We start from the raw sequence: 13,838 nt of genomic DNA on the forward strand, positions 1-13,838 counted from the left end.
CGGCTGTTCAATTTGTTTAAGAATGAAGCTACGTTTCGCTGCTTTTAGATTCAGATGTTAGCTGGCCAGGAACTGTCTATATAGCAGTCTTTTTTGGGGGTCCATACTGGCACTCCAGGATCTTTCTAGTTGTCTGCGTTTTGATTTTTCAGTCTTTAAGACTTCTGTATATCAAGGGTTTAGGAGTCGCCTATGAACAGGACCACGTTTCTTTGGAATAATCTCATTAAAGGCGGATTCTAGCACAGTCTTAAAAATCTCCAATTTATTTGGAGCTTCCGTCTGATTGTTAACTGGTTCCCTGGTAAAGACCTCATCTAATGCTTCTATGGTGAGATTACGCCATGGCCTGCGCTGGGTCGGTTTATTTGTGACCTGTTTCCCAGTCTTCTTTACAGGAGTCTGGTATATAGAAAAAGTGATCAACGAATAACACATTTGTCAGAGGAATGTCTGGTATCGTATTGGCAAAGAGACCAGTGCTAATGATGTACATTGTATCTATTGTTGACTCAATAAGTCTCTTTGGTGTCAAAAAGAATTAAGAGCTCCTTTTTGGTCAGTGCATCCAATGGAAATAATATTTTCTTCTGAGTGGATATTTTGGAGGTGACATTAACTCCCCTCACTGTGACACTGCTGATTTAATTTCTGTTCATTAAACTGACCTAGTATGTCACAGAATCTTTGTTCAAAGGCATCAGCAGTAAGCTTCTGTTTCCATAGCTACCTTTTTACATCCATTGAGATTCCCTTAGCCCTCCTTTTCTGATCCATTAATTGAGGGGGGGGGTATATATGCGTTTTGATCAGAATTGTATGCTGATGAAGATCATGTTTTATGGGAGAAGCCATTGTTCCCATCTTACACAAAGCTTCAAGGATACAATTTGGAGAAGAGGATAGTGGAACAAGATGACAAAGATGTCGAATAATCATGAGTTGTCCTTCAGTAGAGAGCCTTCCTGTGCTTGGCTCCTAATATTCAGTAAAGTTAATTTCGAAGGTGGAAAAAAGTGTGTACTGCAAAAATACACTAAAAGTCATTGATAATACCAAGAAGAGTAATTAAAAACCGATCCAAACAGACTTGCCATGCTCCTGTCCACCTGGCACAATCACATTCGTGTCAACATCGCATGGCAACAGGGACGAGTGCACCAGCCCCCACTTCTTCTCTGAAGTAATTGTAGCAGATGTCCTTGATTGCATGTCTCAGGAACCACAGCCTCGCTCCTCTCCTCTGCTTCTCTTTGGCGAGCACTACCGTCCTCGAGCCCCCACACACATGGAACACTTCCGTGTCCTTTGGCTCCCGATGGGGAGCACCTGGAGGGTGAGAGACTCATGACTGAAATGTAGCAGGGTCAGAGCAGCTGAACACCGAATGGAAGAATGAAGCAAGAAGAGGACACATGTTTGCTGCAGCCTCTGTGACAGGCGTATGATAGCCATGTGGCGTGCTAAGCAGCAATGATTAGTTCACATTGCTGGACTACAGTATGAAGCAGAAATGCCCAGTAGATGCTAGAGCAACTGATGCATATATAAAGCATGCGTAAAGCAAGTCCTCCCATCGATTTATGGTGTAACCAGTCACACCTTCAAATACAGATTTGTGCTCTGGTTTCTATTAATATAAATTGTCTCCTAGTTCTAACCTTACTTGACCAACGGTAACACTGCTCTCCAGATTTTCCAATGATAGAAAAAAAATCATCTTAATGAGCCTCTTATTCATTCAGTTTTCCTGGCATAGAATGCCATAAACCGAATTGAATTGAATTTGAATTGAATTATTTGAAAAGCAATGAACAAATGCATGAATATTTTCCCAGTTTTTAACTATTGTTTTTCTAGTAAAACTGTTCTCCCCTCATGGAGGGGGAGCATATTAATCCCCCTTTTTAAGAAAGGAGCACGTAATATGCCTCAAAATTATCGTCAAATTGCTCTTCTGGATGCGATAGGCAAGGTTTTTACAAAATGTATTCTTAAATTAATGCATGAGTGGGTGTCTAGGGATGAAATTTTGCCCCTTGAGCAGACCGGATTCAGGCAGAGACATAGCACCTTAGACAATCTGACAGCATTGTAGGTTATAACAGAAAAATATGTTAGGATTCGTGGAGGGAAAGTTTATGGAGCCTTTATAGATTTCTCCACAGCATTTGATGAAGTAGACCGATCTTTGCTGTGGAGTAAATTATCAAATCTTGGCATGCCATCTACTCTCCTGGTGTTAACACGAGCCCTACATTCGGAAACCTGGTGCAGAGTATTGTTAGGTGGGGAAAGAGGTCTTTCTCAAGTAATTACAACAGCAAATGGGTTAAAACAAGGTTGCTTATTGGCCCCATTATTGTTTTCCCTTTACATAGCCGATCTTCCCCATGTTTTATCAGAAAGTGAAGGAATAGCTCCGATCTTGGATGGTGTCCCAATTGTTTGTTTAATGTATGCAGATGATATACTGATTCTAGACCTAACACCTAAAGGCTTAAATAACCGTCTGCACGCTCTCCATAATTACGCAGAAGCACACCACTTACAGATAAACATCTCAAAAAGCAAAGTAATGTGCATGACGGGTAGAAAAAAGCTGAAAGACGCAAATTTCCCATGGTCCGTAGGTGGACAAAGATTGGAAGTGGTACAATCATATGTCTTCCTCCGAAAAACTGTTATGGGTAACTTAAGTGAGAAGGCTCACATAGCCAACAATACGCGGAAAACAATTATTCAAGGTAAAAGTCTAGTCTCTCTATATAAGGCTACTGGCAGACGGCATTTTGCTATCCTGTTGGAAGTCTATCGGGCAAAAATTCCTGCATCATTACTATATGGCATGGAAATAGTAGATTTAAAAACTTGGGGTTTCTTAAACTCTACGGATGGCAAAATTCTGCGTAGTCTTACTATGGTTAATACTGCGTGCTCTACAGCCGCACTTAGAATGGAATTTGGCCTACGTAGTAGTTGGGTTGAAGGTTTAGCAGGAATAGTGCGCTGGGTTTTTAATATTGCACAGGGGGACCCAGGCACTTTAAGATATATCATAAAAACAGAGTTGCTTGGAAACCTTAAAAAATATTCAACAATTGTAAAAAATTTTAGAACTGCAGTTGATCTCCTTGAACTTGATGAATCAGTTTTATTTACTTTATCCACACATCAGTTAAAATCCATCCTGAAGTCAGCTTCTTGGGAACTAAGCTTCAGGTTTGACAGGGAATCACGTACTTTGAAAAAAGGTCCCCATCGCTCTATAGATTCTTGCCAAATGAGAATAGCCCAACCATATGTCACCTGGAATTTACACCATGGGGTACGGCGATTCTTTCTTTTATTGAGGCAAGATCTACTTCCGCTGAATTTTTTGATGTCCAGATGGTACAGCTCTTCAGCGTTATGTGATCTTTGTAATAAATCTAATCAGGATGTTAATCATGTCCTTTTTGTGTGTCCGGCTTTACTTGCGTTTAGGCGCAAGTGGCTGAGACCTATTTGTCTTCAAGTAGGTATTTCTTCTGCTATTTCCTTTCTTGATGCCATTCATAATCCCCCTGATGAAATGAAATGTTTTGCTATAACATTTTTAACTTCTTCAAAACTTTTTTAGTCTTATATTAGAAGATTGGAAATGTATATTGCTATTATGTATTGGATTAATGATTGTATGTAAATGTATTTAACTGTTTTCAACTTTTATGTGGCTCTCATTCGAGTTCCAAATCATAAAATAAATAAACTAAACTAAGCATGAATATTTTGCACAACCCTCAGGTAAGATATGGTCTTAATTCAAAACCTGTATCTGCTTCCACTTGGTGGTAGGATAGAGTAAGTCATCCAAAGGTGTTGTGTTTGCACCAATAAACAAAAATGAACAAAATTACCATCGACCAGCTCTTCACATCGCTTCACCAAAACCCTCCTGCCAGATCATCAGACCCAAACCAAGCAGCCACCAACCTCACTCAATGGATCACCCACAGCGCGGACGAATTAGCACCCTTGAAAAAACATCAAATCAAGCAAAATAGCAAAAAAGCCCCCTGGTTCAACGATGACCTTAAGAAATCCAAAAAGTTATGTCGCACCCTCAAGAAAGCCTGGAGAAAAAACCCTACCACTGACAACCTGACCACCTTCAAGAACGCCACCCGCAAACACCACCAACTGATCCGATCCACCAAGAAATCAGCATTCAAGGATCGACTCGACAACACGCCCACAACAGCAAGGAACTATTCAACATCGTCAAAGATTTTACCAACCCCACCGCCGGCACCAACGACATCACTCCCTCCCAAGACCTCTGCGACTCCCTAGCCTCATTCTTCCACAACAAAATCGCCGACATACATAACAGCTAGTTTTAACTTGGAAATAGCTCAATTCAAACATGTTTGTCCTGGTTTCATATACATGCTCACAAAAACATAACTCCAACAATAAAGAAATCAGCAGGAAGGTGGAACAACTTCCGTATGCTCATCTGTAATCCGGGAGCCTCTCCCCTAAACAGCTATAAAAAAGGTAGTGATTTGAATCTCCATGGTAGTATTTAGAGACATTGCAGTTGGTCAAGCAGCTTTTCATCATGCATATGGTCAATGAGCCTAATTGTTTTCAGACTCGCCTGCCAACAACGCTGGCACGGTGGTGTTTACGTAAAATAGCATTTCTTCCCATTCTTTGGCATAAATTCACTCTTTTTTGCTGCCTCCTAATTTGCTAGTGCCTGCCGTGCATCTGCGTGCAGCATAGACGAAGCACAGATTGACTCGCACTAATTAGTGTCCATCTGCAGTTTGTGCTCTGATTCGGGTACTATTTCTTCTTTCCCACCCCCTTCTCCGTGTTGCTTCTTCCCTCATGGTATGATTATATGTTGCTCCCTCACCCACTAGCCCCTCCCAGTCTAAAAGGCATTTATTTGCAAACAAACAAGTTCCCGCAGAAGCTGTGTACATACTATCAAGCCCCTGCATCAGATCAAAGGCCTCCGATGTTCACATAGATCCTAGGTGGAGATAATTTGTAAAAGATTGTTTCATAATTGCATTTATATAGCAAAATGATTTGAAGTGTGATCGGACAATTCTGTGATGACTCTGGCAACTTACGACGCCACTCCGCTCAATGCAACTCTGCTCAATGCCACTCTAATTCACTCAGTGCTACTCCACTCCTTTCAATGCTTCTCCGCACTACTCCGTGCCCCTTTATTCCACATCTCTCAATGATACTCCACATCTCTCAATGATACTCCACATCTCTCAATGATACTCCACATCTCTCAACGATACTCCACATCTCTCAATGATACTCCACGTTTCTCAAGGATGCTCACATTTCTCAGTGATACCCACATCTCTCAATGATAGTGCAACTCCACATCTCTCAGTGCAACTCCACATCTCTCAGTGCAACTCCACATCTCTCAGTGCAACTCCACATCTCTCAGTGCAACTCCACATCTCTCAGTGCAACTCCACATCTCTCAGTGCAACTCCACATCTCTCAGTGCAACTCCACATCTCTCAGTGCAACTCCACATCTCACAGTGCAACTCTACATCTCACAGTGCAACTCCACATCTCACAGTGCAACTCCACATCTCACAGTGCAACTCCACATCTCACAGTGCAGCTCCACATCTCACAGTGCAACTCCACATCTCACAGTGCAACTCCACATCTCTCAGTGCAACTCCACATCTCTCAGTGCAACTCCACATCTCTCAGTGCAACTCCACATCTCTCAGTGCAACTCCACATCTCTCAGTGCAACTCCACATCTCTCAGTGCAACTCCACATCTCTCAGTGCAACTCCACATCTCTCAGTGCAACTCCACATCTCTCAGTGCAACTCCACATCTCTCAGTGCAACTCCACATCTCTCAGTGCAACTCCACATCTCTCAGTGCAACTCCACATCTCTCAGTGCAACTCCACATCTCTCAGTGCAACTCCACATCTCTCAGTGCAACTCCACATCTCTCAGTGCAACTCCACATTTTGCAGTGCCACTCTGCCGCGCTCTATGCCACTCCGCGCCACTCTGCCCCACCTCTTTGCCACTCTGCCCCACCTCTTTGCCACTCTGCCCCACCTCTTTGCCACTCTGCCCCACCTCTTTGCCACTCTGCCCCACCTCTTTGCCACTCTGCCCCACCTCTTTGCCACTCTGCCCCACCTCTTTGCCACTCTGCCCCACCTCTTTGCCACTCTGCCCCACCTCTTTGCCACTCTGCCCCACCTCTTTGCCACTCTGCCCCACCTCTTTGCCCCTCTGCCCCACCTCTTTGCCCCTCTGCCCCACCCCTTTGCCCCTCTGCCCCACCCCTTTGCCCCTCTGCCCCACCCCTTTGCCCCTCTGCCCCACCCCTTTGCCCCTCTGCCCCACCCCTTTGCCCCTCTGCCCCACCCCTTTGCCCCTCTGCCCCACCCCTTTGCCCCTCTGCCCCACCCCTTTGCCCCTCTGCCCCACCCCTTTGCCCCTCTGCCCCACCTCTTTGCCCCTCTGCCCCACCTCTTTGCCCCTCTGCCCCACCTCTTTGCCCCTCTGCCCCACCTCTTTGCCCCTCTGCCCCACCTCTTTGCCCCTCTGCCCCACCTCTTTGCCCCTCTGCCCCACCTCTTTGCCCCTCTGCCCCACCTCTTTGCCCCTCTGCCCCACCTCTTTGCCCCTCTGCCCCACCTCTTTGCCCCTCTGCCCCACCTGTTTGCCGCTCTGCCCCACCTGTTTGCCGCTCTGCCCCACCTGTTTGCCGCTCTGCCCCACCTGTTTGCCGCTCTGCCCCACCTGTTTGCCGCTCTGCCCCACCTGTTTGCCGCTCTGCCCCACCTGTTTGCCGCTCTGCCCCACCTGTTTGCCGCTCTGCCCCACCTGTTTGCCGCTCTGCCCCACCTGTTTGCCGCTCTGCCCCACCTGTTTGCCGCTCTGCCCCACCTGTTTGCCGCTCTGCCCCACCTGTTTGCCGCTCTGCCCCACCTGTTTGCCGCTCTGCCCCACCTGTTTGCCGCTCTGCCCCACCTGTTTGCCGCTCTGCCCCACCTGTTTGCCGCTCTGCCCCACCTGTTTGCCCCTCTGCCCCACCTGTTTGCCCCTCTGCCCCACCTGTTTGCCCCTCTGCCCCACCTGTTTGCCCCTCTGCCCCACCTGTTTGCCCCTCTGCCCCACCTGTTTGCCCCTCTGCCCCACCTGTTTGCCCCTCTGCCCCACCTGTTTGCCCCTCTGCCCCACCTGTTTGCCCCTCTGCCCCACCTGTTTGCCCCTCTGCCCCACCTAGTCGCCCCTCTGCCCCACCTCGGCGCCCCTCTGCCCCTCCTCGGCGCCCCTCTGCCCCACCTCTACGCTACTCTATGCCACGCCACTCTGCCTCTTCACTCATACCAGAGCCAATAGATCTCACATAGGCGAGACCTATTGGCTTTGCCAATGTTTATTTCTTCTGTACACATTTTCATCTTGCGTTCTTCTTGCTATATTAGATGACACAAGAGACCTTATGATAAGTCTGGTTATTATTTCCAAATGCCAAAACACCCTACTTGTCTTCACGGTTTTATATTACTATTGCTATCTAGTTCCCAACTTTCTTCATTCCCTCAGCAGACCATCTAGCAGGCACTGGTTTTGATAGGAGTTAATAAACCAACTCTCTTTAAACCTAGTTTTTAAATGCAATGGGCCATGATCATAATGTGGTAACAGTATATTTCCATCTGTCTCAGAACTTACTTGCCTAGTCCTGTTGGGTTGTACTTTCCATCCGTGAACCTGAATTTAAAGTCTTCCCCACTGAAGTTGTACTAGCCACTAGTACAGCATAGTAGAAGCAACCGTTTTTGAGTCTTTTGTTTTGAAAAGCCATGATTAGAAGTATTTAAAATGTTTATTCTGAGACAATTTTACCCACTTCAGTGGATAACCTCCCTTGAATGGAGTTTAAACATGGCTCTTTCCACTTGGTCTTTGTTTCTCAAACCTGGGATTGTATCCAATCTGTCATACCTCCAATGTAACTTTAATGGCGGAATTCATGTAGTTAATTGAAGTATCTGGCATCGAGGTTCTAATATCTTGTAAATTCAACTTTGCAATACCTGTTAAATAAGAGTTATGTAGACATACTTTCTAATTTGTCTTTCAAACATTGTCTCTTTGGTTATCTGCCAGTTTTGTTTCTCAGACTCTACTGCTCCATGACTGGGTGTGTTTTTTTGTCCTGTACATGGGGAAATTAATCTTAACCATAGACTAGGCAGAAAAGGATATTTTCTGTTGATCGCTATGAGACTGTAGCATGTAGTTCTGGCTTGCAAGACAACTGGCCGCCTTGTTTTATGGGTCACAGAGGTCCTTCAGGGACTTAAATATAACCTCTTTGCTCTCGTCTTCCCAAACCATGACCCATGCCTAAACAGTTGTAGATTGCCAGCTAATCAGCCCATGAACAGGCTTCTTTACTCACTGTTGGTGGGCAGAAGTATCTGTTTGTTGTTTATTTTATGATGTCTGTCCTATGATTTCATACAGTTTCTTTTGTCCAAGCACTGTGACCTGTTGGTTCAGGTGATTCATAAACAATTGAAAGTAGTTACAAATAGTTAATTTGGATATTATGGTTTGAAATAGCTATGTATCAGTTATGGCTAACTCAAAAATTAGTAGGATGTTAAAGGTTTCTGTGAATTTTACATCGAGAATGACTGCAACTAGAGCGCATCAGTTTTTATGAAATCTAATAAAATGTTTTGTTTCATTTTTACATCTAGTTCACGTCTTAACCCATCACAGATGTTCAATATGTATTGTTTGATTGTATTTTTAATATAGTTTCCAGGTTCTAAAATTGTTTTCAGGGACCCTGTTTGTCTCCATTTAGGATGTAGGCATAAAGCATACCCTTGTCCTGATGAGACGTGCTAATTTGATCGACCATTGTCAAAACATTAATAATAGTGAGACTATATAGGAATTTCACATAGGAAAGCATTTTATGACCAATTGGAACTTTCTTACCTCTTAATGAGATGTAGTAATCAGAGCTCAGATACATTTGCTCGCTTTATTAATGTGGATTAACTTTTGTTTTACTTGTCAAGAGCACTGTGCTGCCTTAACTTTTCAGGAAATTTGGTCACTTGTCTCTTAAAAATGTTGATCAGATGTTAATAATTTTTTTTAATAATATTGGGTTCCTGCTTTTAACTTTTTTTCATTCTTTGATTCTGGTAGATATATAATCTAATCTGTATGATAGGAACCGTTGATCTTCATACCACGAACATATAATGTATGATGATTTATTTTTTGGACTGAATCCCTTGAAATCATTCTTATATTATTTCATGCATAACCCAGGATTTGTGGGAATAAACGTTAGCCCTGAGACTTTACTGCTAAAATTGTGGATCAGCACGCATTCTCACTCTCCCTCCATTTTTCTCTCTCAACACCCATTTTTCTGCTCACTTTCTTGCCACACATTTAATATTTTGTTCAGAAAAAAAGTTTTAAATCCCTTCCCCTTATTCTTATAATTTCAGACTCAAGAATGAACACTTCGGAAACAAATAAAACTTCAACAGAAAGTGGGGATGGAAACACAGGTACCAAAGTCCAGTTAAAAATATGTTCTTTATTTTTATTGAGGTTTTCAAAAACTAACCCTTTTAAGTGTGACCACTTATGAAAATTGAAACGTACGGCTGAGTTATGCTTTGCTATAAGAAGGGATGTGAAAAAAGGGGCATGTGCCATACCTTCGCAAACTGACACTAAGCATATGCATAACCTCAGCTGAATGCTTCATAGTGTGCAACTATGAAACACATTATGTACATGAATTAAGGATTGTTTATTCATAATTTTGTACCACCTTTCCGTTAGGTTTATAGCAGATCTGTGGGTTGGTACCCTCTCATCAAAGCCTAAAGATTCATTGCAATAGAATGAGCTAGAATTCAGAGATTAATCCATAAACTCATGGAAGACCCTTACGTAGGGTAAGCTTTTGGCTTTCTCATCCAAATATCTCCCTGAGCATTAACCCCCAAAACTAGATAAAAAGAGCCAGGAAGTAATTTGATGTCCGGTGGATAGTAGGATGCGAATCCCAGTGAGCACCAAGATGAGGTTGCTAGTAAAAAGTGGCACATTGCAAATGTAGGTTCTGTTGAGTAGTCTGGTCTTGGCGCAAGGAAGATTGCAGCGAGGGTGCCAGTTATGAGTAGAGCTAGGGTGTCATTGAGTGGAGTGAGGGTGGCACGGACAAGTGGAACAAGGAAATAATGGGCTTAGTGACAGTGCAGAGTGGTCAGTGTGGAGTGAAAGAATGGTTCTAGTAAGCAGTATATTTATAGTGCCATGTAGTCTGAATACTGCCTGACAATGATGCGACTGTGCAGTAGACATTAACAGTTCATGTGTTATCAACTACCACAGTTTCAGTACTGAACCACAATTTGTATCTAACCCATTGCACTGTTTGTTAAAATCTCATCAATCTTATACGTATCCTCCAAAACAGTTATAATTGAAATATTTATAGAAATGTATGTCGTTTCTAGAACTGCAAACAATGCAAAATGTGTGAAAAACGTAGAAATGTGCAGAGATTTAGGAAATCTGTTTCAGAAGAAGAATTTGCACCTCCGACTTGAACTGTCTCCTGTCATGGGACTCTGTTGTATTTCATGTTAATTTCATTTGAGTAAAAACTGTGGAAAGTAAGATTCTCCATTCCCCACGAGAGTACTATTTGCTTTATCTTCATGTTTTATCCACACACATTGGCTCGTGCCAGTAATATGCATTGAGAGCGGGCAGCAGTAGAGATTTCATAGATACGGGCTTTCTCATAAATGCTAACATTATGGATTTGCCTGATTTTTCTTTTTTTTACTTTTTTTGCCAACACATTTAATCCCAGGCAAGACTTCATAAAAGTATTTCTTTAACGTGCCAGAAATTGTTCATAACCCCTGTCCATAGCTGGAGACCAAATCCTTGACCTCCTGCTGGAAGTGTGATCGGTTTTAGAAGTGAGGAACAACCTAGTTTATTTCTCAGAACCTTAAAAAGTTGGTTCGGATGTACTTTGGTTAATGCTTGATGTAGCACATATATTTTAAGTGGGATGTTGACATCCATGTTTTTTGCTTTTTGTAGCCCAGATGATAGAGGTGTTTTGATGAGTCAGTTTAATTTCATGTAATTTAATCACATCTCTTAAGTCTGACAAATATTCTGGCTACTCTGTTTTACACAGCTAAGCTCACTCCAGAGACATTGAATGGTCTGCCCTGTTTCAAATCCCTGCACACAGAGCAGTGTTGCTCTAAAACCATCTGTCGTTTATTTTCAAAATAGGTTTGCATTTGCAAATAAGAGATCTCTGTTCTTTGCTTCAAGAGCTGCCAACATTTAGAAGAGTTGCATGCTTTTTGCTATCACTAGCCAAAACCTCGAGCTCCTCTACCCAGCTTTTTTGCTGATGTTATCTAAACAAGAAATACTAGTGAGGCACAATCCATTGCTGAGTAGAAGTACAAGAGACTTTATTCACTGAAATAGGTTTTGTTTTTTTCCCACCAAGAAACTCCCTACTTCTAAAATGTTAGAGCTGCAGTATGGGTAATCCTGCATACTCTTAATTCCGAAGCTCAAGTTGATCAGTCAACCATTTGTAGTTCTCTTGCTTTCTTACATGAACCTGATGCATAGTTCCAGCAGTTTTTACTTTTGCAACTTTTGTGGATGACAAATGAAAGCAAGATACTCTAGTGGCAAATGCTCCAGCACATTTTCCAGCGTTGATCTTGTCAGAATCTGAGCATTTTGTTAGTAACCTTATCTGAAAGAAACAGGTTAGTATTAGATACCTTACCTTAGAATATCCCCAGGCGTCAGACTGGATCCGGAAACTTTTGAGTAGCAGTACCCTTGCGAGTCGGTAGGCGTCGTTGGTGCTGGGATGACGTCGCCGGAGTACTTAGCCGCCGCCCTCGCGCGCTGACGTCAGTTCCTAGTTTTTCCGCGCCAGCATGCGCCGATCCGGAAAAAGTGGAACCCTTAGTCAATTTTTGACTAAACTTTTTCAATCATTTTTGATCTTTCTTCGAAGTCGAACTCCGACGGTGCCGGTAGGGATGCCCAGGTTCAAGCCCTGCGTCGACTGCAACCGACTGATGTCAGTTACCGACCCCCATCGCCGGTGTCTTCACTACCTGGGGCCCGACCACGATGACAAGTCGTGCCCCAACTGACAGGCCTTGACGTCGAAGGCTAGGCGGGAGCGGTCCCGCAAGCGCCTCGAGCTCCGGCAGTTAGCCCCGCGCCGTTCGAGGTCCAGGTCCGGAAGGAGGTCGAGGGACCGGTCGCGGGGCCGGAGTCATCACGGCTCGGAGGATGGTCACCCCTCTTCGAGCTCCAAGTCCTCCGGTAAGAGGCACAAGAAGTCGAAGAAGCGACATCGCTCTTCCGACTCCCCCCGACGCTTGCGCGACGCGGTCGGGGTTCGGGCGACACCGCCCACCCGCGGGAGATCAACGCCTTTCTCATGGCCATGAGGTCGCTCACTCCTCCGTCGGGTTCCGCGGCGCCTTCGGGCCAAGCGGCCCCGACTGGGAGCCCAAGCGGGCCGGGCGCTTTGGCCCCGGCGCCGTTGCTTGTTTCGGCCCTGGCGCCGTCAGCGGTCCCAGCGCCGCAGGCCCTGCTGGATCCGGGTCGTCGCCGGTCGACCTTACGACCTCGTCGGCCCCTAGGGTGTCTCCTCCGGCGCCGTCAACGGACGACGTCGTCCCGGTCCGCCCCTCGACCCAGTTCCGACGCCGCAGCGGTGTCGTTCGATACCGCATTCGGCGCCAATGCGAGATTTTTTCTTCTATGATCTGGCCCCATCATTTGACCCTGAGTACCAGGAGATGGGTGGTGAGGCGGATTGGGAGGGGTCTGAGGACCCTCTGGCACGTGAGTGCCAGTCTTAGCAGGACTGGGCAGGTGAGCTAGGGGATGCCAGTGGTTTGGACACTTCGCCAGACACTGGTTTTGTCTCCCCTCCTACCATGGCTGCGGAGGAGGGGGCTGCCTATAGTGTGGTGTTGACGTGGGCGGCCAAGGCCTTATCCCTTGAACTCCCCGTCGCGACCGTGAGGACTAACCTCCTCACTGAGGTCCTTAAACCGCAAGCAAGCTCTTCGGAGCCTCTGTTGCCGTTTAATGAGGCCTTGTCTGACGTTCTTGTGGTTACCTGGTCCAGGCCCGCTACAGATCCCCCTGTAGATACGAACGTGGCCCTACGCCACCGCCCGGCTCCGGGCGACCTTTGCTTCCTGTCCACCCACCCCACTTCCGAGAGCCTGGTCATACAGGCCTCCAACTCCCAGACCGCATTCCCGACGGCTCCCCCCGATCGGGAATCCAAGAGGTTCGAACAGTATGGCAAAAAGATGTTCTCCTCACTGAGTTTGGGGTTGCGGCCCGTTAACACCGCTGGCCTCTTGGGCCGTTATACCCACTCTCTGTGGGACACGGTCGCGGACGCGCTGCCACAATGTCTGGAGGAGGCCCGGACTAAACTCGCCCAAACCCTTGCGGAGGGTCGAGATGCGGCACGGTACTCCATCCGATGTAGGCTGGATACAACGGACTCGCTGGGTAGAGCGATGGCAACGACGGTGGTGATTCGTCGCCACGCCTGGCTGAGATCCGCCAACTTTTCGGCTGATGTCTAAAACACCCTTATGGACATGCCGTTTGATGGCCGTCGCCTCTTTGGCGACAAGGCAGACAGTGCGCTTCAACGCTTTAAGGAGTCCAG

The 13,838-nt window shown here is 45.6% G+C and overlaps 1 protein-coding gene across 6 annotated transcripts in view; it reads left to right on the forward strand.

The window, feature by feature from the left end:
- The window catches only part of POU2F1 (POU class 2 homeobox 1), a 615,583-nt gene that overhangs the window by 242,482 nt on the left and 359,263 nt on the right, over window positions 1–13,838 (forward strand). For all 6 annotated transcript variants that reach the window (XM_078656693.1, XM_078656695.1, XM_078656696.1 and 3 more), the window contains exon 4: window positions 9,565–9,627. In XM_078656693.1, coding sequence (XP_078512819.1) covers window positions 9,565–9,627 — 63 coding nt within the window. The remainder of the gene's footprint in view (window positions 1–9,564; window positions 9,628–13,838) is intronic.

This window comes from Lissotriton helveticus, chromosome 8 (assembly GCF_964261635.1).
Source record: "Lissotriton helveticus chromosome 8, aLisHel1.1, whole genome shotgun sequence".
In the NCBI taxonomy this organism is placed as follows: Eukaryota; Metazoa; Chordata; class Amphibia; order Caudata; family Salamandridae; genus Lissotriton; species Lissotriton helveticus.